A 25,843-nucleotide genomic window follows, 5' to 3' on the forward strand; every position below is an offset into this window, starting at 1 on the left:
ATCTTGCTTTCTTTAACATATTAAATCTTCAGAAGCACTAGCTATTTTGAATTTCTGTATAAGATCTCATTGGGTATTCTTAAGTACCTTCTCCTTTATGTTGGACATGTAGGGGTTTCAATTGTGTGTTATAAATACTATGATAATATACATCCTTGTACAAAGTTTAGTTTCTGATACAGATAAATTCAGAAGAGAAACTACTGTAGTTAAAGGATTTGAAATTTTTAAGAGCTCTGGATGCAATTTACTATATTTATACCTACCAACAGTATAAGTACGTTCTCTTTCATATCACTGGACCGTTAGCTATTATCATTTAAAAAACGCATAATTTTGGTAATTTTAGAAGCAAAAAAAAATGATTTCTCATTATGGTTTATTATTTTTTTATTACTTGTGAGGCTAAACTTTTTTTTAAATGTTTTACTCCTTCTGTTCTTTTTAACAAATTGTTTGATCACGTCTTTTGCCCATTGGAGCAGGCTGTCTTTTCAGTTGGTTCACGTGAGTTCCTTCTGTATTAGGCTATCAACACTTTATGTGTGATATTTTGTTCTAGTTTTCTTGTTTGCCCTTGGATTTTATATATGATGTTTTCTGATAGACAGAATTTCACAATTTTTATGCGTTCAGGTCTTTCCCTTTTTCCTCTTGTGATTTCCCCCCTGTGGCGTGACAGCCTGCGGAGCCTTTCCCTGTGCTCAGATCAGAGAAGAGATATGTTGCACTTTATTGTCTGTTTTTACACAGTTTGCTTTATACATTTAATAATAAATTTCTGGGATTTATTTTACTTCATGGTCTAAGGTGAGGATATAGCTTCATCTTCTCCCCTCCCCCAAACATTTAAGCAGTCATTTCTACGCCACTTTTTAGTCATCTATTTTTTCTGTATTGACCTCTTTTTTATTATTAATTTTAATTTATTGTGTTAACATGGATTCGAGTGTCCCACTGAATATAACACCCTCACCCCCACCCCCGTGCCCCTATTTACACCCTTTTTGCCCCCCTCTTCTTAACTCCCTCCCCCTTCCCTCTGGGACTTGCTGTCCTGTTATCTGTATCTCTGTGCTATGTATATATAATTCCACTAATCCCTTCACCTTCTCTGATCCCATCCCCTCATCCCCCTTCCCTCTGACAGCTGTCCTTCTGTGTTGACTTTTAATTCCAGATTCATCATAATCTATTCACATGTCTGTCCTGGGGTCTGTTTCTGAACAGTCACTTCTATTTTCTCAATCCCAATCCCCAAACCAGTTCCAATTACTGGAATTTTATGATGTATTTTGATGTCTGATAGTACAAATACATCCACATCTTTTTGTTTGACAAAACTGTCTTACTTGCACCTGCTCTTTTATCCTTCCAGACCAACTTTGGAACCTCCCCATCAGCCCAGTTCACTTTTTAAATTATTTTAATAACTGCCGTTCCAAGTTGAACATTTTGTTCTCAACAATGAGATTTTTTAGCTTGAGACTTGAAAATATACATAGTACTTTAAATACATGCAAAAAAGAATAAGCTAAAGAAGTAATTTACTTAACCATCTTAAATACAAGTATGATTAAATGATCACAACCAAATGCTGCCAGATCTGGTCAGGAGGCCGTTGCTGAACCAGCCGCTTCCTGTCGAGTTGTGAGACAGATTGCACGTTCATATTCACTTCTGAGGTGCAGGAGGAGCTGAGCGTGGCCCAGACGTTCGCATGTTTTGGTGTTCTTTAATTCTACATCATCAACAAGAATGTTAGCTATTCCAATTATAAAATATTTTTCAAGATCCGTCCAGAAATTGCCCAGTCTGGCCTTTCTGGCTGCCCACAGAAGTCGTCCTCGGTGTCCTCATGTTTGGAGAGCTGGCTAGCTCATCCTGTAGGAATCACACACGTCCCAGGAGCTCAGGAATCACATGTCCCCTAGAGGTTCTGCTGAAGTACGTGTGCCGTCTGACTGGCAGCGGCTCCTCCATTGGCCCTCTGGGTTCATGCTGTCAGACCGTAACCCCATCTGGTCAAAGGTTTGCCGTATTGCTTGGGCAAAGTTGCAATTTAAATGTCTGGTTCCAGGGCCTGCAGTAGGAATAATCCAGAAATACTCAGTTTCAGCTTTTTTAATCCAAAAGTTGAATACGTTTGGAAATGCCTAGGATAGAAATGGAGAAAGAACCATTCCTCTTTTATTAGTGACCTGTTTATACCTGAGGAAGGCAGCAGAGCAGAAGGGACAGATTGGTGGCCAAGTCAAAAATGCCTTTGAAACTAAGTGACATGTGAGCCAGGAGTGAGAGCACGTGTCTCGAGAGGAACCGTGGTGGGCCAGGAAGGACCGAGCACTGACAGCAGATGTCCTGGGTTCAGACTCCAGCTCTGATGTATATTGACGCTCTATGAAGCAAGACCTTTAATCATTCTGCGACTCAGTTTACTTATCTGTAAAATGAGTATGCACTACTTATTTCGGGTATTGCAGTAAGAATTGGCAATAAATACAGAAAGCTTCCAGGACTCATAAATGATGATAGCAATACATGCTCTTTACTAACATCAAAACGTTTTCAGGGGATGAGTAGACAGGCATCACAAGAGCAGGAGATAAATGGATGGTAGATAAAAATTAGAAGCGAGTATGAAAATATAGGCTTGTGGGAAAACCATGTGAAACAGGGCACGCTAAGGAGCTGAGACCTTATCCTGTAGCAGCTGAAGAGGCTTTAGGGGGTTTCATTAAAGAAACGCCATCTCTAAGAAGGCACTAAATCATGGTGGTTAGCCCTTGCTCTGGGAGGCCAGCTCCCTACTCTACACATTTAAGCAGAACCTAAGTTGTATCACCTATAATCTCAGGTAATGATAAAAATATTAACCTTTTAAAGTTCCTGTAAATAAACAAATGAACAATAATAATAATAGTTACTTTTTAATGCTCCATGTGTGGCTGGCAATGTTCTAAGTGCTTGACTTTTATTATCTTAAAGGAGTTAACGAATTAAAGAGGTTGGGGCAACAACTGACACAAATTAAACAGTCAATCACTGATGTGGAGGTGGTGCAATAGCAGATGTCATTATTCTTATTGTTTGATCAAATCTGTATTTTATTAGATCTTTCTGGTGGTAGCATAAAGAATGATTGGAGTGATTGGCGCTGAGGCCCAGAGAACAGAATCTGTGCACTTTACCTTATGTATCTTATGCCTCAGTATAAGGGAAAATAATAAAAGAGATAACCAATGAAATCTCTTCTAATTTTCATAAGCTACTCTACAACTGCTTGGAGTTTCAATTAGCTGAGCTGTACACGCACTCTCTCTCTCTCTCTCTCTCTCTCTCTCTCTCTCTCAGGGACCAAGTAAAATCCTTTTCAATTAACCATGCTCCTGAAAGCCTGAAAGACAGGGAGCCCAAAGAAAACGGAAACCTCTGTGACTCATACCAGATTCTGACCTGCTTGAAAGTTTTCCCATTGCGAAGGCTCTCAGCAGCGGTGACTGAATCTAGATGAGAGACTCTTCTTCTGGCCTGGTGGAACAGAGATGCTGGAACAGAGAAAGGTAGACCATCGGGGTGGCAGAGAGGAGGATGTTAGATGCTGGACCAGATCACAGACTCTCTGTCCTCACTGCCTGGAGAGCCAGTTGTTTACTGGGCTTCCTTTCTCAGGTCATGTTACATTTAGATTTTACTCAACCTCTTTAACATGTCACAACACAGGTGGGCATACTATTCAAAGCGCTTTTCTCTTTGATTTTCCTGAATGTCCTCCTGTTGTAAAACCACAGTTTTCATTTCTTTCTTAAGGCCAAATCTAAGGCAGGTCAGTCGGTTCATTGACTTTTCTTTGGACGAACACCAAACTAAGTGGTTAAAAACATTCAGATTGGGTAACATACTTCCTCTGCACAGTGCCCTGAGTAATGTGAAATTATTGTGACCTTTGAATAGATGGAGAATGGATTTTTTAAAAAGCTGATACCAGTACTGTTTCTCCTCCAGGTAACTACAAAACCCAATCTAAAGCTGTTGGAATTTCCAGACCAACCATGTGAATGGAGATCAAATAATGTGCCTCTGGGGCTATAGCTGGTGAGGGTGGGTCACTTTCTGGTGGGGCGGGAGGGAAAAATCCCGGGGTTCAGCAGAGCTGGAAAGGGGCATTTAAAGCATTTGAGATTCATTTAAAACGAAATGTGCATTCTAACTGATTGCTTACTTACTAACTCCCAGTTAGGTATTTAAAAAGATAAGATTAAATGTCTAGAATTCAGTGATAATTATGTAAACAAAAACCACCTTAAATTGCCTGGCATTAGATACGGCTATTGACACTATGCATATCTTTTAAGTCATTCTAACTGGGGCAGTGTTACCTTCTAAAACGTAAAAAACCCATAAGTCAGGAAACATTCGATTAGACTGACAGGTAGGTCTCCTTGGATACAAGCATTGAGTCTGATGCAGTCGTGATGTGTTTGTTCACTGATCGGCAACTTTCAAGAACTTTTGTGAAAATAAATATATGGGGGACATGTGAAAGCACAAGTCATATAAAAAGCCCCAAAATAAAGGTTTTTCTACATCTTTATCATGATTATTGATATGCATATGCAAATTACATGTATATAGTTCTAAAGCCATTCTTTAAGAGCTATCATTGTTTTTTTTTAAATAATTTAAACATTTATTATAAAAGTGACAATTTGTATTCATTAGTTAAACATCCAAAGGTATAGAATATTCTTGAAGGTACAAAAAGGTTTCTTCTTTACATAATTGAGGTCTCGGGGATGAACAGAGTGCTGTGGGCAGGTCCACAATGACTGGAAGTTAGAGGCAAGCAGCCTGGCTGGGCTTTTATTGTGGTCGGGTAGGGCGCTGGGTGTGGCCTCGGCGGGAGCGGGCTGGTTTGATCTCCTTGGAGCCCTTGGGCTTCCTATCAGCTTGTGCAGGTGTGGGGCAAGGAGAGACAGGCTGGAGGCTTCAAAGCTGCAAATCAAAATAGAGTTTAACTCTGTTACAAACATTATCCACACAATCACCAACGTATTCTTCCACAGTTACCAACCAGATTTTTCTTCCCTCTCCATTCTCACTATACCTTTTTAGTTTTAAGAAGTTATCATCTTGCCCTGGCCGGAGAGCTTGATTGGTTAGAGCATTGTCCCAAAGCACAAGAGGTTGCTGGATCGATCCCTGGTCAGGGCACATACAAGAACAGATGTTCCTGTCTCTCTCTAAACTCAATAAAATAAACATTAAAAAAAAAGTTATCTTTGAATCCCTGTGAACGATTTTTTTTAATTGAGGTGAATTAACATATAACATTATATTAGTTTCAGGTGTACAACAATGATTCCATATATTTTTTTCATGTTTCTCACTGCCTTTGATCAGGTTTTTATTTAAAATTAGCTGTCCAAAGTGATTTGACCTTTCTGGAATAAACGAATGGAAGTTTATGCTGCAGACTTCTCCTCTTCTGTGTTGGATTTTTTTTTCTGCAGGCTTCTTCTCAGCTGCTCGGTTCTTGGTAGCTGCAGCCTCTTCTCCCACCAAAGGCATCCGCCTCCTAACACCAACAGCTGTCTTTCCTTTCTTCCTACCACAGGCTTCTTGCCTGGATCCCCCTTCTCATCTGATTTGGTTTCTAGCGCTGCTGCTGCTGCTGCTGCTGCTTTATCCACTGGGAGCTTGTGGTTCTTGGCCTCGTAAAGAATGGGTTCTGGAGCATGGTCTTTGCATATGGGTGTACCTTCAACATGGTTTTCAAGTGTTTCAGTAGATTCTTCTCCAGGACTCGGCAATGAATCTTCTCGCATGATGCTCAGAGGGATCTTTGGCTGTCTGTGCTATTCAAGAATCTGCTGAGATAGGTACTGAGCATTTTGTGCAAAGGAAGTTTGTAGTTACTCTTGAGGGAGGCAGCTTTACCCCAAGTGCCACACAGATCATCTAATTTGCAGAAAGCACATTCAGTCCAAATGCAGAAATGGCCCACATGCCTACCAGGAGCAAGTTTCAAAATGTTCCACTTGCTTACATTGAACAGAGTAATTCCAGGGATGTTTCTGAAAGCTTTGGTGATACCCTTGTCCTCATTAAAGATGATACAAGGTCCCTTGCACTGGCTACAACTGATGGTTTCTCATTTTGCCCTTGCCAGCATTTGCTGAGAGGCATAGAACTTTTTGATACCTTCCTAGGGCTTAAGTTTCTTAAGAAGACCCTGGCCGGTGGCTCAGTGGATAGAGTGTCAGCCCAGCATATGGATGTCTGAGGTTTGATTCCCGGTTAGGACACACAGGAGAAGCAACCATCTGCTTCTCTCCCCTTTCATCTATCCCTTCTCTCCCTCTCTTCCCCCCAACAGCCAGTGGCTAGATTGGTTTGAACGTGGCCCCGGGCACCAAGAGAGGATAGCTCAGTTGGTCCAAATGCGCTGGCCTCGGGCACTAAAAATAGCTCAGTGCTAGAGCGTCGGCCATAGATGGAGTTGCTCGGTGGATCCTGGTTGGGTCTCATGCAGCAGTCTGCCTCACTATCTCCCCTCCTCTCACCTAAAAAAAAGAAAAAGATAGGTTTCTTTTCTTTTTCTTTTTTTGTATTTTTCTGAAGCTGGAAAAGGGGAGAGACAGTCAGAAAGACTCCCACATGCGCCCGACCGGGATCCACCCGGCACGCCCACCAGGGGCAACGCTCTGCCCACCAGGGGGCGATGCTCTGCCCCTCCAGGGGTTGCTCTGCCGCGACCAGAGCCACTCTAGCGCCTGGGGCAGATGCCAAGGAGCCATCCCCAGTGCCCGGGCCATCTTTGCTCCAATGGAGCCTTGGCTGCAGGAGGGGAAGAGAGAGACAGAGAGGAAGGAGAGGGGGAGGGGTGGAGAAGCAAATGGGCGCTTCTCCTATGTGCCCTGGCCGGGAATCGAACCCGGGTCCCCCGCCCACCAGGCCGACGCTCTACAGCTGAGCCAACTGGTCAGGGCAAGATAGGTTTCTTAAGAAGCAAAACAATCTCCATGGTCATCTTGTAGCCTTTAACTTTTTCTTTAACCACCAATAGAAGTTAAGGAACTTACTAAATACAATGATCTTTAGACTTGACCAGTACTGGTCAGGCCTAGGCAGCCAGTGCGGAGCAGATGGCATATCACTTCTGTGTTGTATTCACTCTGTGGTGCCAATGGCACCAAGTTTTGGTTGGTGCAAATGTGCAGCCCCACAACACATATTTCCAAAAGCACCCCGGCCAGAACTCTGAGCCCCACCACCTCAAACTCTGGGGATTTGAGCCACAGCTCTGCCAGCACCCCGAGACTCAGCATTGGTTTCATGACCTGCCTATCCACTGACAGCATAGGCCTGCCTATTGTTCTTGTGCAAGTTGGTGTGAACAAAGTTCACAATATCTGGTCAGTGGGATCCTTGAACAGAGCAGGCAGAGTGACATTTTTCAGAGCATACAGGTATCAGCGAATGAGCACACACCATGGCGTGGGGACTAAAGGGCCACATGCCTCTCAACCCGACGGCTCCCACAGGAAAAAGCTGATTCGGTATTTGTATATATTGCAAAATGACCACCACTATGTCTAGTGAACATCCATCACCACACAGTTTCAAGGATTTTTGTTTCTGATAGTGAGAATTTTTAAGGTCTCTTCTAGCAACTTTTAAACATGCAATACAATATTAAGTATAGCCACCATGCTGTATTATATCCCCATGACTTATCAATGTTATAGCTAGAAGCTTATATCTTTTGACTACCTTCCCCCATTTCACATCCACCACCCGCCTCCTCTGGCAGTCACCAATCAGATATCTGTATCTGTGACCTTAGTTGTTGTTGTTGTTGTGTATGTGTGTTGTGTGTGTGTGTTTATATTCCACATATAAGTGCGATCATCCAGTATTGTCTTTCTCAGTCTGATTCGTGCCCTCAAGATCCAGATCCAGATGTTGTCTCAAATAACAAGATTTTCTTTTTATGGCTGAGTAATATTCCATTGTGAGTGTGTGTGTGTGTGTGTGTGTGTGTGTGTGTGTGTATCACATTTTCTTCATCCATTATTCAGCAATGGACATTTAGGTTTTTTCCAAATCTTGGCCATTGTAAATAATGCTGCAGTGAACATGGGGGTACATATATCTGTTTGAGTTAGTGGTTTCATTTTTTTCAAATAAATACCCAGGAGTGGAATTGCTGGATCAGGGAAACTTTATACTGTGTTCCATAGTGGCTGCACTAATTTACATTCTACCAACAGCACACAAGGGTTCCCTTTTCTCCACATCCTCACCAACACTTATTTCTTATCATTTTGATAATAGCCATTCCAACAGGTGCAAGGTGGTATTGCATTGTGGTTTTGATTTGCATTTCCCTGGTGATTAATGATGTTGAGCACCTTTACATGTACCTGTAGGCCATCTTTTTTGGAAAAAATATCTATTTAGGTCTTTTTCCCCTTTTTAATTGGATTTTCTTCTATTGTGATAGGGATTGCATTAAATCTATAGATTGCTTTGGGTAGTATGGACATATTAACAATATTAATTCTTCCAATCCATGAGCATGGAATATCTTTTCCATTTGCGTAGTCTTCAAATTTTTTCATCAGTGTCATAGTTTTCAGAGGACAAGTCTTTCACCTCCTTGGTTAAATTTATTCCTTGGAAATGTTTTTTGATGCAACTGTAAACCCAATTGTTTTCTTAATTCTTATTCTGATAGTTCATTACAGAATTCTATTTTAAAGTCTGCTGTTCCTTTCACGTTCCACTCTGCAGAGGTAGCTTCTGTTAACATAGCCAGTCTGACGTCTTCCTCCATACACGTCTACACATTTACAAACAGCTTTATTTATTTATTATTTTTTTATTTTTGTCTTTGCATATAGGATCAAGCTATACTATCTTTCTGCATCTTCCTTTCCAGTTAACAGTACACTGTGGACATTTGGGCATATGTGCATGTTCAGGACACATAAAGGTTTACCTCATTCTTTGATCGGCCACATAGGTGAGAGTTACCTTAATGTTTAACCTGTGCAGTTTTCTCTATTAGAACCAGTACTGCAGTGAACACCCTCACACATTTCCTGTACACTCGTGTAAAATGTATCTACAGTGTGAAATCATTAACATGAGACTGCCAGGTCAAAGGATATGCATGTTTGGTGGTTTGGTAAATAATGCCACTTGCCTTCTAACAAGGTGGAGCCAATTTATACTTCCATTTAGTGTCTTGAGAATGCCTGTTTTTCTACTCTTATATTAACTTTCCATTTTAATGATATTTTTAATTCTAGCCAACCTGACAAATAAAATATAACTTCACACGGTTACTTTAATTTGTATTTTTTTCCATTGTAAGATTGAGCATCTTTTTATGTTGCTGACCATTTGTAGTTTTTGTAAATTGACTGTTAATTTCATTGACCTGTATTGAAATTCTATTGTTGTATTTTTTCTTATTAATTTGAAAGAACTCTTTTTTTTTTTTGTATTTTTCCGAAGCTGGAAACAGGGAGGCAGTCAGACAGACTCCCGCATGCGCCCGACTGGATCCACCCGGCATGCCCACCAGGGGGCGATGCTCTGCCCATCTGGGGCGTCGCTCTGCCACAATCAGAGCCATTCTAGCGCCTGAGGCAGAGGCCACAGAGCCATCCTCAGTACCCGGGCCAACTTTGCTCCAGTGGAGCCTTGGCTGCGGGAGGGGAAGAGAGAGACAGGGAAGAAGGAGAGGGGGAGGGGTGGAAAAGCAGATGGGCGCTTCTCCTGTGTGCCCTGGCCAGGAATCGAACCCTGGACTTCTGCACGCCAGGCCGACGCTCTACCACTAAGCCAACCAGCCAGGGCCAAGAGCCCTTTTTATATTAAGGAAATTGGCACTTTTTCATATAAATAGGAAATATTTTTCCCAGTTTTCTGTCATGTGACTTTTTATAAATGGTATTTTATATTGTGCTAATTTTTAAGTTATATATAAATATATATATCACTTTTATGGTTTCTAGGATTACAAAATATTTATTTACCCCATGTAAATATTTTTCTAACATTTTCCCTAATACTTTTAAAAATACTTGTAAAATAGTTTCCTTTAATATATTTAAATCTGATTTGTAGAGTTACATTTTCTGTGAAATGAATCAGAGTCAGCTTTATTTATCCCCTGCTGACAAACCGGCTGCCCCAACATCATTTATTAAATAACTTAAGTCCCCCCACTTTCATTGTATACTAAATTCCCGTGTGTCAGTCCATATCCTGAATGTAGACAGACGCCACAAACACAGCAGATAATATTCTTGAAGAACAGGATGTATGAAATCTTAATCAGTGCTGTGTAATGAGTGGCACTTTACTTCTTGGGGATACCTGGAGGCAAAGAATAACAATTACCGACAATCTTAATACAATGGCCTGCAAGCTAATGAAGAGTATCAACTTCAGTTTATGTGCAAGAGCCGTTTCTCTGCACATCAGTGACGCAGCTATTTATTAGATCACAGCATTCGAGCCGGAAACTTATTTTGGTTTTTTGTTTAATCTTAGGTATGCTAATCTCGTAGAAGCTATTAAGTAATGATAATGTTGAGCACTTATATTGTACTTTTCATCCTTAAGCGCTATCTAAACATTAACTGATTAAATGCACTGATGAAAGGAAGGGATTTCCAACCTTCTTCAGGAAAACAGATCTCTGGTTGCTCACCTGTGAGGGGATGACTCCTAAAACGCATTAACTCCCCTTCGAATGGCAGTCAGCAAGAAGAGGAATAAAAAGCTGGTGACATTATTTTCACTTCTTTTGAAAATTTCTTTTGAGATCTTCTAATTAGTCTGGCTAAACTCACCTTTTATCTGTTTCCCCAGATAGTCCCTTTCTTTATTTTCCTGGGGGTACTCAACAAGCTTCTTTTTATGTTTCCCCTGTTCATTAATCACAAAATGGCAGAATCTCCCAGCTGAGAAGGATTCTTACCGATCTAGTTTTGAATAACCTAGTACAATCACTTTATTTTGTAGATGAGGAAACTGAGGCCTAGAGAAGTATAATACTTACAAACCAGGTCACACAGCTTACAGGGGACATAACTAGGATTAGAAACCTAGGTTTCTAACTATTTCAAATCTCAGCCAACTTTATCCTGTTATTTTTTTTTCTCGTTGAGAGCTTCCAGATTGCTTTTCTCTTACTCTTTGTAATCTTTTTTTTTTTTCTTTTTTGCTTCCATCTTTTCTGTGTTCTGTGTTTCTCCTAACTCCTAATGGATCATCTGACATGGTCAGGTAATGTTTTTATTTCTCTTCTAGTTCTCCGTCCCTTTACACATGGGGCCTTTGTTGTTTCACTGTTACGGCGGCTGACGCTGGCCTCCACTCGTGTCCTCCCTGAAAAGCCCGGTTTCTTGCATTTCTCCCACATACTGGCATTCAGAGTTGTTTGTTTTGCCTTTTTCCCAAGCTGTAGTTGCTTCTTTCTTTAATAAAATCATTTCTCTAGTTTTGGTAAATAAAGTAGGGTTATGTTAAGTTCATTTTTGTCAGAGTTTGATGTGACTTAATGAATTTCCCAGTAGTTTGATCAATAATAAGATGCTATTCAAAATCATACTCCATATTTAAAAATTTACATAAGATGTGATCATTTAAAGTGAATTTTCATACAAGAGGTAAATAGGTTGAACAATAACCTTCCAATGAGCCAAAGGCAGATCCAGTTCAGATCAAAACTAGGGGCATAAACTAGCTCAGTCTTGCTCCCATGCAGGGACTGGGTCCCTTTCTACATGATGAGTCAGTTAGGTACCCAGTGACCTCAGAATTCTCAGGCTGAACCAAAACCTGAGGCTGCCTCTGACCCCAGACGCTCTCAGAAAGGCCTTTTCCTGGACTAGTGAGGGTGTTTAAGGGGGGATGGGCTCTCTCACAAATCAGCTGGGTGACCTTAGGCAGCTCGCATTACTTCTCTGGGCCTCAGATTTTTCATATACATATGAAGCAAGAAAGCTGAGTTTAAAGGACCACTTAGGGCCTTTCCTTCTTTACTATTTAATGAGTCAATAATGTCATAACTAGTACCAAAATGAATAGTAGAGAACTAAGTCAGATTTATTTTAGGCATATAACTAGCTCAACAGAGAAATAAAATTGTGCTGAGCATACCATGAGAATTTTCTGGAACTGTCTCAATTTAAAATATATTAATGGTTTTTCCTTGTAAGTAATGTGTAGGTACTTAGTTCAGACTGTGTGGCCTGTTGGGGGGCTCAGAACACGTGGACCACATAACTGTCCTCCTTACAAATGCTTTCACTGAAGTTCCATGAGGTCTGTCTTGACAAGGCCACACCCCTTGGGGCATTTTCTTTAGTACAGAAAAGCTGTCTGAAATCGGCCCCGTCCCATCATTTTTTTCTGAATAAGAGATTTATGTTCTTGGGTTCATCTTTGCCATTCAACAACTGAACAAAATTGGAATTGAAATTCCTTTATCTTTTTTCCCTAAGACTTAGTTCCCAGCAGGAAGCAAAATGTAATTTGATAGGAACGATGGTCACCACTCACAAATCTACCCAATTACATCAACCCAGATTCAATTATCACATAGTTTCCTAAGTCTAAGTAGAAATTGTCACCTTTGGGAAAGGATCAGATAAGGGCTAATTGGTGACATCATAATCCGCCCTCAGCGAGGCAGTCCTACTGTGGGTAAGGAGGGGTGGGGAGCAGCTCATTAGAGAAGACACAGCTTTCTGTTTATATACAAACATCCCAGCATTGAACCGTGATAAGGAGCTCAAAGGTTAATTATGGGAAAATGGGGTTTTAGCAAACTTTTTGAAAGAGGAAAATCTCGTATGCTTTTTATTTTCCTATTTTAAGGACTTCATGATTAAGAGGAGTAAATTTTCAAATCGAATGAGAACTCAGAATATTCTCACTGTGCCCTAGGGTTTTCAAACTTGAGCAGAAACCACAGGCTCTTATTTCCTAACTCTCCTCGGACTCACACAGCCTGGATCCCTCGACTTCACCGTACCCACCTGTTAATGCTGGAAATGGCACTCAGAGCAGAGTGAGTGCCACCGCTCACGGGCCTCTGGCCAAGCAAATGCAAACTAAATTATATTGGAAATCATTTTACCATGTGTGACAATTCTGATTCTTCCATTTCATCAAGCTAGCTTGTTACTAGTGAGTGGCAGGTGGTTTTGTTTACTGTGAATGGGGTCTTTTGGTTAGACGTTTAGAGGAGGGGCCATTTGTCAAGTGCAGCAGCCCTCTTTATCAAAGTATTCCTAACAGTTGTCCAGAATCTAAATGCTGCACAATGGCTGAGGAATGCTCGTATTCAGATGGAAGGTAACTTGACAAATCAGGGAGAAGGAATTAGCCGGCGCATACAGAAATTCAATGAGAAAGAGCTTTTTCTTTCTTCTTTCCTGTTCAAGTTACTGGCGCTCTGTCTCTCTGCCCCTGTAGATTTTGAATGTGGTGGTAGTGCCAAGGGAGTGAAGGTAACGGACATAAAAGACTCATTTGTGCCCATTTCCCAATCCCACAGGTCTCTATTGGCTACAGACCTTGAACATGACACTGCAATTTCCTGGTGCCACACATGAGTAATAAGCAGCTGTTTCTGAAACTGTGGTTTGGAGAAGGCAGCAGTAGGTTATTTTTTAACTTAATTGTAATTTTTGATTGGTCTGCAAGAAAGTAAATCAAATAAAGTCTGTTGTCTTAGTCTGCAAGAAAGCCATAGGCCTCAAATTCCAATGCTGACCATCTTGACCAGAATAGAAGAGGGGGGAAAAGATGTGTGTCCCTGAACTGGAAGTTTGACTAGGCAGCTCTCTCAGGGCAAGCTAGCTGGATCATGGAAAGTAATCTTTGATGTTCCTTGAGTCCTAGAAGTACCTGAAATGGTAGAGTGAAAAGAATTAGTAGAGAGACCACAAAAGTGAAAAATAGCAAAATAGGAAGAAGCAACTTGTCCCTAGTCTATCTTGCAAGAAGAGTTAAGTTACAAGTGGAAATGTGTATTCTTTGACTACCAGTCAGTAAAATACCTCTGAAGTAGAATATGTGCTTCCTCTCCAAATAAATAAAATCAGAGTAGTACCTTTCTTAGTGCAACAAATTAAGCTGAATGGAAAACAGAAACAAACTCTTTCGCCCAATTTCCGACATCTGCATTTTCTCAAGGAGATAGGGCAATCTGGTGTGTGGAGAAGGTGAAGGAGGTTGAGTGTGGCGAGTTGAGGAGATGGGGAAACTGCTCCATATGCTTTCTGCTAATTATTTTGTCGTGATTTTGCTCACGTAGACAGGCACTTTGGAGGAAAAAAATAGAGGGCTAACTAAACCTCATCTTAAATGCCTATTTCACCATCACTTATGACATGTTCAGATGACCACCTGGTCTTAATGGCCTTGTGATTTTTATTTTGGTGATCTTTTTTTAAATTATTTTTTATTTTTCAATTACAGTTGACAAACATTATTATATTAGTTTCAGGTGTGCAACCTCAGTGATTAGACATTACATAACTTACTAAGTAATCATCCTGATAAATTGCTCACCTGACACCATACAGTTATTAGAATATTATTGACTATGTCCTTATTAATATTCTATAACAACCAATTTGTACTTCTTAATCCCCCCTTTTTTTTATCCATCTCCTCAATCCCTGTCCCATCTGGAAACCATCCAATGTTCTCTGTATCTATGAGTCTGTTCTGCTTGTTCATTTTTTTAGATTCAATCATTGATATGTATTTATTGCCATTTTATTGTTTATAATTTTTCTTCTTCCCCCTCCTCCTCCTGTCCCTTTTCCTCCTCTTTGTTCTGCAAGAAGACCCTTGAACATTTCATGGTTCGGTGGTGATGAACTACATTAGCTTTTTCTTGACTGGGAAGCTGTTTTTTGGTCCTTCAATTCTAAATGATAGCTTTGCTGGGTACAGTAATCTTGGTTGTAAGTCCTTGCTTTTCATCACTTTGGATATTTCTTGCCACTCCCTTCTGGACTGCAAAATTTCTGTTGATAAAATCAGCTGACAGTCTTTGTAGATAGCTGTTTTTCTCTTGCTGCTTTTAAGATTCTCTGCCTTTAAACTTTTGCATTTTAATTTTGAAGTATCTTGATGTGAGCCCCTGGGTTCATCTTGTGTGGGATTCTCTGTGCTTCCTGGACTTGTATGTCTATTTCTTTTACCAAGTTAAGGAAGATTTCTGTCATTATTATTATTATTATTATTATTTTGTATTTTTCTAAAGCTGGAAACAGGGAGAGAGTCAGACAGACTCCCACATGCGCCCGACCGGGATCCACCCGGCACGCCCACCAGGGGGCGACGCTCTGCCCACCAGGGGGCAATACTCTGCCCCTCCCGGGCGTCGCTCTGTTGCAACCAGAGCCACTCTAGCACCTGGGGCAGAGGCCAAGGAGCCATCCCCAGCGCCCGGGCCATCTTTGCTCCAATGGAGCCTCGCTGCAGGAGGGGAAGAGAGAGACAGAGAGGAAGGAGAGGGGGAGGGGTGGAGAAGCAGATGGGCGCTTCTCCTGTGTGCCCTGGCTGGGAATCGAACCTGGGACTTCTGCACGCCAGGCCGACGCTCTACCACTGAGCAAACTGGCCAGGGCCTTCTGTCATTATTTTTTCAAATAGGTTTTCAATTTCTTGCCCTTCCAGTACTCACATGATGCAAATGGTGGTATACTTGAAATTGTCCCAGAAGCTTCTTTCATTGCCCTCAGAGGGAGTAAGTCTGAGTAAATCCATGTGCAGGCCCTTTAAGAGGAACTGTGTGGGATTCTAGTAGCTCTCACCTTCCTCAGCCTCAGTCCCTACTGGTTTTTACAGCCAGAAGTTAAGAGACTTCTCTTTTCAACACTGGAACCCTGGGCTGGAAGGCCTGATGTAGGGTTGGGACACCTCACTTCTCAGGGGCAACCCTCTAGTTCAAATATCCCTCACAATTTTTATCTACCACACCTTGGTGTTGAACCAGCCCATTCCACCTCTCCTCCTCTCCTACCAGTCGGTGTGGCTTCTTCTTTAATTCCCTAGCTGTGGGACTTCCATTCAGCCAGATTTCAGGCAGTTCTGAATGGTGGTAGTTCTGTAGTTTAGTTGTAATTTTGATGTGGTTGTGGAAGGAGGTGAGTAACCGCATTTACCTACACAGTCATCTTGACTAGAAGTCTGACCTTGTAACTTTGATGGGTTGCTATCAAGTTACATTAACGTGTGACTAATTTAATTATAAATATGAAACGAATAAGGAAGACAATATCCAGCCTTGCTTTTTCCTCTCCATCCCACCGCTTCCCAATACCCAGAGACAAGTTCTGAGGGAGTATGGAATACTCTGTAACGTAAGCCTCTCGGGGAGACTCCCTAGTGAAACTAACTACTATGTACCAGAAAAATACACCCAAGTTGTCAAGAAGCAAAAACTATGCTGTGGTTAGAATTTTTTTTAACAAGCTTTGGCCAGTATTATGAAGGAACTACTTTTGTGGCTTACTTAGTCCTGGCCAGTCCTGGCTTGCTCTCAGTGATGTTAGAATCTCCGGAATCAATTCTGGATTCACAACTGGTAGGACTTTCCCCCATATTGGGCCCCACTGAGGACCATTGTCACTTTAATAGCCCTCAGTGGCACTTCAGTTTAGGGCTGATATAGCAGAGTTCTCAAATCTGACTTCCCTCAGGCTGTGTGCTTGTTGGCTTGTTGGCCATTTGACTCTGCCCAACCCATAGTCATTTTTCCAGGTCCACTGGCATTCTAGTACCTAGTTCTTTTCTACTTTCTGTCCTCATTTGGAGCCTAAAGGTAGGAGTCTCCTTGGGCTTTGGTCTTCTTTGAGACTGTCATTTTCCTGGTGTTTGTGGAATATGGCCCTCCCCTTAAGCTCCCACTAAGTTGGCTAAGGGAATGGGGTGGAAGTTATAAGACTCTTAGGGAGAAGGAGGAGATGGTGGGAAGCAGGATACTTGATTTCTTTTTAAGCAATTATCCAAAGAAAAGATATATATGATTTTTAAAAAGAACCTTAGGAGATGTCACACTTGGAATCGACTTCTTTGTAGTGATGAAACCTCTGTACCAGAGGCCAGAATAGTTGGAACCTTCCCAGGACTGCTAGTAGTTGTATTCAAAGATAAGATTTAAACCTCCCACATATATCTTCATCCCTGGAAAATTGTTTTAAGTATAAAGTTTTCCTTTCTGAAATATTCAAGAAATGTACCTCAGTTTTCTGGAGGGAAAACTTTCAACAGCTTCAGCCCTTTGGAACATGGCCATGGATTAAGCTGAGACGTAGGAAGGACAATCAATCAAGTGAAAAGAAGCAAAAAAGAGTCCCTGAATAGCTGAGCCGCCACCAGGTCCACGCACTCTTTATACTCCTCCCTAAATCACACAGCAGAATGATTGAAAATGTTTGTGACACAAAGGCAGCCCTAAAACATGACTTCCATGGCCAAGGAAGAAGACGAAAGCATCCTTGGTCAGTCAACAAGGACTTAGGTGCCGGGCAGAGAGGGGATATTTAAGATGAGTATGAAACTCATTGTTTGTGTCCAAGCAGTTTACATTCTCTTAGGTTGCTCCATATAAAATTGCCATTTTTAAGTTAAAACACCATTTTATAGTTAGTATCACCATTTCGATTTGTTCCATCAACAGTTGGATAAGCAAAACAATCACATGTTAAACCATAGTGAAGAGTGCGAAACAGCATCAAGTCCTATATTAAATTACATGATGTAAAAGCAATTTATGGGAGACACAAGGGATCCAAATAGCTGAAGTCACCAAAGCTGGCTTTCCAGATAAAGCCAGAATAGCTGTGAGCCAGGAAGCCCAGGAAAAATTTTAAAAAGTATCCAGAAAAGAAGCGAAACTTTAGATAGAGGAAATGACATGACATGGGTGAAGGCACAAGGGCAAGAGCGAGCATATTCCACATGAGGGAAAGGTTGCTTAGAACAGAAGATACACAGTGAGAAATGGAAATGAGTTTGGATAGATAGTGTGGAATCAGCTTACGGAGGCACGTGCACACCAAGCCAAGTGTAAGCTCCAATTACTGAGTGTGTGGGACACAGTAATTCAACATAATCCTATGAGTTGAATGAGTGAAGAGTTTCTATTAATGATAAAATAAGAATTGGCCAAGGTTTGAGGGAAGAGATGATACATGATGAAGGCGGTATCTGAAACTGATTGGTTTATATGCTGCTTGGGTCAAAGGAAAAAAGATGGGCATCTGGAAGTAAAACTAGAAGACTGAGAGGAGCTCTAAGAGTGTGGGGCAAGACGGGGCAGCGACTTACACCAGAGATATTTGAAAGAGAATCAACAAGAACCTTAGAAACATTAGGCTAAGTGAAAGAAGCCAGTCACAAAAGACCGCATATTGTTTGGTTCCATTTATATGAAATGTCCAAAAGACGTATATCTGGAGACAGAAATTAGATTATTGTTTGCTTAAGGTTTGGGGAGCAGGTTAGAGGGAAAAGGGAGCAATTGCTAATGGTTACAAGTTTTCTTGGAAGAAGTGAAGAAATGTTCAAAAATGGATAGCAGTGATAGTACACAACTCTGAATAAACTAAAAGCCATTTAACTGTAGACTGTAAATAGTGAACTACATGGTATGTGAGTTATATCTCAGTAAAGCTGTAATTTAAAGAGAGAGGGAATCAATAAAATGCGGTGAATGACAATAGATATGTTTCTGATGGAGAAAAATAACCACTCACTAGACTCCATAATTTCCAATTTGATTCTCTGTGAAGTAACAAGAATGTCATGAACACCATTATTATTTAATATTGTTTTAGAATCCTTGGTTATCCAATAAGACATGAAGCATACATGAGAGGTATAAATTGAAAAGGAAGGAACCAGATTATTACTGTCAGAAAACCCAAAAAAAACACCTAAAAATTAATTCTATTAGTAATATGTAGTCATATGTCAAATGCACACAAATGTCAACGTATTCTAGTATGTCAGCAATAGCTAATAAGAAAAATTATTATACAACAATTCAACTTTGAAATAACCTAAATATAATAAATGTGAGTGGCTTAATCAAGGAAAGAAAACAAATTTTTGTTGAGCAATAATAAATGAAGATTTAATAAAATGGAGATATAGATCAGTTTCTTTGATAGGGAGACTAAATATTGAAAAGATATCAGTCCCCAAATTGATTTTTTTAAGCTTATTAAAATCCCTAGATAGGAATAAACATACATTGTTGGCAGTACAAGTTTGGTGAAATATTTTAAAAGCCTTCAAAAGGTGCATACCCTTTGTCGCAAGGACATCATGCAGAATAGAGAAAGCTTCATGCACAAGATCCCTGATCTGCTCCCTTCGATCCTGGATGACAGCTGTCGGGTCTTCTTCAAGGCCTTCTCATCCTCGGTTCCTTCAAAGGACCTTTCCTCACCTCGTTTTCAAAACTGTTCTACTTCCTGATGTTTCCCCCTGAGTGGACTTTAGTTTGTACTTCTCTTTAAATGTGTCATTAACCTTGGTTGTTTAGGAAAAAGTAATGTAAGTAAAACCAAATAGGACCGAAGTGTAGTTACCACAATTTAGAAATAACCCTGTGACACAGCGCAGTGTTTGCTGGTGGTTGGGTATATGATTTGGTAGTGGTTATTTCTTAGAAAGTGTATCATGTGTTGGGATTAGGAGTATGCTCTACTGGGGTTTATTGAAGTTAATGGTCCCTGAGAAAGTAAAAATCAAAAGAGCTCTATCTATGGCTTTCTAAAGGTAACAGAGAGGAAAACAAATTTAAAAATGGTGGAAAATGGACTTGCTTGACTAAAAACACAGCTAGCAAATTTCTACCCTCTTTATTAAGAAAAAAAATCCACTCTTATAAAGCAGTAAACCTGATTTTTCTGTTCACTTTCTACATCTTGATGCAAAAATAATATACATTGTTTTTAAAGATGCAAAAAGACAACTGTATACAAAGTGAAAAAGACTTGCTTTTCCCACTTGTTCCCTTCCCTAGAGTTAACTACTATTACATTCATTTTTAAATATTATGAGATTATGCTGTGATCTTTAAAATCACTTTAGTTTTTATCTCCAGTATTTTGCATAGCTTAATTTTTTTTTTTTTACAAAATACATTATTACATTCCTTGTAGTCTTTTATTTTTTTGTAATGTCAGTTACTACTAATTTATTCACCTTGGCATCATAATTTCTCCTTAGGTATAATTTACATTGCTCTCAGATGTTATTTTTATGAAAAATTGTCATTTAAACTATGATATGTATCTACTTGAAAGTATCCAGAAATTTTCAATTATTTCCAACTATTTTCAAATTACATCTTATTATTCTTTTGCCTTATATCAAAATCAGCATGCCTATCCATTTGCACTAGTAGAGGGAAGGGAGGGCAGATTTTATGTTGGTAGGGTATGAGCTGCTGAACTGGCCAAAGCCAGTATTCGTTCAGTGAGGGGAAATCTGACTAGCCATTGGTTCTGAACTCCTCGATGTTTGCAGGCCAGCAGATGAGGTAAGTGTAGGAGGCAGGCAGATGCAAGACAGCAGGGCCTGGTGGGGTCAGCTCTCTATAGGAGAGCATTGTCCCAGGGGAGTAAGCTGTCCCTGTCACAGCCAGTATCGTCACCATGGTAGGGTTCAGGCCTAGTTCTACCAGATCTAATGATTTTTCAAAAGAAGCCACAAAATCTGGATTTTTGTGTGTGAAATCTCCCAGTTATTAAATTGGCTTATTTTTAAAAACACTCAGATTTTTTTTTTAACTCTTTAGGCTGAATATGCCCGTCATACTGCCAAATTTGTAACCTCTTTATATTAATATACTTGTCAATAGCAAAAGAAACCATTGTGTCCACATGTGTTAGGTGTTCTTGGGGGAGATACTGAAAAACAACAAGCCTGTGAACTCATCAGAGAAAGGGTATTATTGAATTTACAACACAAAGTTCTACATTCGCATCTACCCTGTCTGTGTTCAGTCTATTTTGGGAGCTCCACCACATTCCTCTTACCCCACACCATAACTGTGAAGTTGGTCTATGAAAGTAGGGCTCCCGATTTGTTGGTCTTCAATCCCCTACACCACACTACAAAGAAAGAAGAATACAAAAGAAGTTTCAACATCTTCATTTTCCAACCTCCAGTGGTTTAAACCAAAGGGTTCTTTTGGAGCGAAAACACTGTGTCCTTTCTTTCTCAGAGTTGCTGAGAAATTATAATTAGAGGTTTTCCTGTTGTGTAAAGGAAAGGAATTCCAGTTCTCCTCATCTGCAGGGTTTCTGTTCTCGATGACTTGCTTCCCTGTCCCGTTTCTCTTTCTGCAGGTCATAGAGGGAAAGCTGGCCCCATTCCTGGGCAAGGTCATTAAATTCGCCACCTCACACGTGTACAGCTGCAGTCTGTGCAGCCAGAAGGGCTTCATCTGTGAAATCTGCAACAATGGAGAGATCCTTTACCCTTTTGAGGATATTTCAACAAGCAGGTACAGACTCTCCTGTCTTATCAACGTATGCCTGACTGTGTCACATGCGGTTTTATTGGGTGGATCAGGCCAACTTTTAGTCACGTACTGTATCTGTCTCTTACCCTGTGTCAGATTTCCCTGATTCTTGGAGAACATTTTTTTTTTTTTTACCCTTTGGTTTTTCTATATTTTTTTCCAAATCACCTCACTATTTTTATCCAGTATGAGATAACAGACTTGCCAGGAATCGTCGCCTCACTCTGCCTTAGTAGGTAGCGGGAGTGTTCAGCTTCATTTTTAGAGTGAAGACTGGGGAGGAAGAATCCTCACAGCCATTTCAGGGCCAGGTGAGAGGCGATGGGATGCCCCAGGCCCAGAGGAAGACCCAAACTGGACGAGGACCCGGAGGAAACCTGGAGGGCACTAGCGAACAGCCGTCTGGCTCAACACGTGCTTTTGTCCACAGACGCACTGCAGTACAGCAATGAGAGTTTTAGGACCGAAGGAGAGAAATGTGGGGGTTTATGTGGGATTATTTTTCTAACCAAAGTAATATTTGGGCATCATCACATCCACTGATTGATGGATGATGCCCCCCCCCGTCCCACTAATGGGCTTTTCTTGAATTATAAAATGATATGTATCACTTTTCCTTTTATCTGAAAAGCGTAATAGAAATATACACTGTTTGTGTGTGAGTGTGCACTGGCTTCTTGGGCATGAGTGTCATGGTCCGTTTCCCACCGTGCCAGGCTCACTTACACTGTGGTTCAGAGCAGGCGGTGAGGCACGAAGCCAGGGGGAACTGAAGCGTGTAGGGTAGACTTAAGATACTAAGAATTGACTCAGCCCTTCTGGCTTCTTCTTCAACCCAAGGACTCTTTGTAAACACCCAGGAACTTTGGTTGTTTCCACACATAGAAAAACAGACACATAAACACACAGACAAAAACACACACGCTCCAGCCTCCAGTTTCTTGAGTAGACAGGTACTTAGCTCATAGCCTAGAGATTATATACTACTTAAAAATGTACACCACACAAAAACTTATACACAAATGTTCATCACGGTGGTACTCATAATAGCCAAAAAGTGGAAAGGAAACAACTTAAATGCCCATCAACTGACGAAGGGATAAACAAAATGTGGTATGTCCACGGAATGGACTATTATTCAGCCTGAAAGGGAATGAAGTGCTGATACACACTGCCATGTGGGTGAACCTTGAAAACGTTATGCTAAGTCAGGGGTCTCAAACTCAACTCAGCATGTGGGCCGCAGAGCAAGATCACAGCTGTTAGGCGGGCCATACTAGGTCTACAAAAGGCAACTGTTACACAACACTTTTCAGTGTCACAAAACGACCAGAAACTGTAGTTCGCATCACAACTGCTGTTAACTAAGCTAATATCTAGCTAGGATGCTAGAGAAATGAAAAATACAAGTAGGCCCCTAGGCTTACTTAATTTTATCCAAAATATTTTGAACTTCGTGGATTAGTCTGCGGGACGCACAAAATTGTTCGGCGGGCCGCGAGTTTGAGACCCCTGTGCTAAGTGGAAGGAGCCAGGCACGAGGGCCACATAGTTTACATTCTGATTACACGAAATGTCCCAAATAAGCAAATCCATACACACAAAGTAGTGATTGCTGGAGCTTGGGGAAGGGGAATGGGGACCAGTGGATGTGGATATTTTTGAGAGGTGATGAAAATGTTTTGCAGTCAGATTATGGCGATAGTTACAGGGTCTTGGGAATACACTGAAAATCAGTGAACTGTTTTAAAAGAGTGAATTTCATGTTATGTGAATTATATTGCAATAAAAAATGTTTAATAAAAAATAAAAACTAACTTTAAAAATACTTTAAACTGAATAAACCATTGCTGAGCCACAAAACAAGTCTCCATAGATTTAAAAAAATTAAAACCATACCTAGTATGTTCTCTGACACATAGAATTAAGATCACCAGTTTAAAAAAAAATCTGAGGAACACCAAAATATTTGGAAATTAAACAGTCACTCTAAAAACTCATATGTCAAAGAAGATATCAATCACAAGAGAAATTTAAAAATATTTTGAAATGAATAAAAATGAAATATGAAATTTCAAATCATATAGAGTGAAGCTAAAGTAATGTTTAGGATAAAAGTTATAACTATAAACACTTATGTCAGAAAAGAACAAAGAAGGTCTCAAATCAATAACCTAAAATTCCACCTTAAGAAACTAGATAATAACAAGTAAACTGAAACCAAAGCAAGCAGAAGGAAGGAAAGAATAAAGAGTAGAGCAGGTATCAGTGAAATAGAAAACAGTAAAACAGTAGATCAGTGAAACCACAAGTTGGCTCTTTGAGAAGATCACAAAATTAACAACCCCTTAGGTGGACTGACCTAAGACAAGAAATTAAGAGAGAAAACACAAATTGCCAAAATCAGAAATGAAAACGGGCACAGCAATCAAAAGATTTATAAGGAGATATTATATAAACAACTTCATACCAATAAGATACACACCTTAGATGAAGTGGATACATTTCTAAAAAGACAATTTACCAAAGTGATTCAAGAAGAAGTAAGTAGAAAAAGGAATAGACCCATAATAAGTCAAGAAATTGAAGTAGTAACTTTTAAATCTTCCCATAAAGAAGGCAAATGGTTTTACCAGTGGATTTTGTTGAATATTTAAAGAAAGAATACCAATCCTTCACGCAAAAATAAAGAGGGGCATTACATAATGATAAAGGGGTTCAAAGAAACGTAACAATAGTTAACATGTATGAACAGAGAATCAAAACTCCCGAAGCCAAACCTGATAGAACTACAAAGAGACATATATGAATCGTATATATGTCCCCACTATATAGCTGGAAACTTCAACACACCTCTATCAGTACCTGGTGGAACCAGCAGGCAGAAAATCAGATAACTAAACTGCAAAACATTATTGATCAACCTGATCCAGTTGACATCTTTGTCAGTTCACGTGGTTCATCCAACAGCAGTGGAATTCATTCTTCTCATGTTTAATGTGGACCATAAAACACATCTGAACCATCTTAAAAGCATAGAAATCATGCAAAGTATGCTTTCAGACCACAATGAAATTAAACTAGTGATAATAGAAAGATACCTGGAAAACCCCAAAGTATCTGTGGAGTAAACAGTGTACTTCTAAATAACACAAATTGATAACATGTCTACACAGAAACCTGCACGTGGATATTTAGAGCAGCTTTAACATAACCACCCCAAACTGGAGACCACCACGATGCCCTCCAATAGGTGGGTGGATAAATACAATGTGGTGCAGCTGACCCTTCCACAACATAGGGACTAAGGTCTCTGACCTTTTGTCAAAGTCCATAGATCTGTGCACCACAACACAGAATGAACATTAAACTGTGGGCTTTAGTTAATGATAATGTATCAATATTGGTTTATTAGTTGTAAGAAATATAGGGCACTACCGCAAGATGTCAGTAACAGGGAACACTGGGGAGTGGGGAGGAAGGAGGAATATGGGAACTCTGTACTATCTGTTCAATTTTTCCATAAACCCAAAACTGCCCCTGAGAGTAATTTATCCGACTAACAGTTGACTCAAAGTTCAAAGCCGAACAGTTTTAATAAACTTTATTAAAACAATTTGCGGTTTACAGAAGAATCACAAGGATAGTACAGAGTTCCCATGTACCCCGGCCCCAGTCTCCTCTGATAACATCTCACATTAGTGCGGGACATTCATTACAACAATATTGATAGGTTATTATGAGCTGAAGTCCAGAGTTTTTTCAGATTTCCTTGTTTTTTAGCTAATGTCTTTTTTCTGTTCCAGGATTCCACAGCACAGTTAGATGACCTGTCTTCCTAGGCTCCTCTTGGCTTTAGGCTAAAGTTTCTCAGATTTGTTTTTATGACCTTGACAGTTTGGAGGAGTACTGGTCCTGTATTTTGTAGAATCCCTCTATTGGGATATACATGATAGTTTTCTTATGGTTAGACTAGGTTTTACAGATTTGGGGAGGAAGACCACTTCCCGTTCTTTCTCCCACTCCCACCCCTGTCCTATACTGTTCTCTTTGGAGGAGGTCACTATGAGCAGCCCACACTTAGGGAGCGGGGGTTACATTCCACCCTGCTTGGAAGCAGAGTGTGTACAAAATTATTTAGAATGCCTTTTTTTTGGGGGGGGGGCTATTTAAAAAAAATTTTAATTAAATGTATTGGGGTGACTTTGGTTATTAAAATAGTATAGGTTCCAAGTGTGTAAGCTGTGTAAG

At 40.3% G+C, this 25,843-nt stretch overlaps 1 protein-coding gene and 1 pseudogene across 2 annotated transcripts in view; one reads left to right on the forward strand and one right to left on the reverse strand.

Annotated features, from left to right (window-relative positions):
- The window catches only part of PLEKHM3 (pleckstrin homology domain containing M3), a 200,162-nt gene that overhangs the window by 145,980 nt on the left and 28,339 nt on the right, over nt 1-25,843 (forward strand). For both annotated transcript variants that reach the window (XR_010725696.1, XM_066233577.1), the window contains one exon: nt 21,417-21,574. Coding sequence is in view for 1 of the 2 variants with exons in the window: in XM_066233577.1 (XP_066089674.1) it covers nt 21,417-21,574 (158 nt within the window). In the remaining variant the exon portion in view is untranslated. The remainder of the gene's footprint in view (nt 1-21,416; nt 21,575-25,843) is intronic.
- Nucleotides 1,920-16,210, reverse strand: LOC136337914 (large ribosomal subunit protein uL4-like; annotated as a pseudogene).

Source organism: Saccopteryx bilineata, chromosome 5 (assembly GCF_036850765.1).
Source record: "Saccopteryx bilineata isolate mSacBil1 chromosome 5, mSacBil1_pri_phased_curated, whole genome shotgun sequence".
In the NCBI taxonomy this organism is placed as follows: Eukaryota; Metazoa; Chordata; class Mammalia; order Chiroptera; family Emballonuridae; genus Saccopteryx; species Saccopteryx bilineata.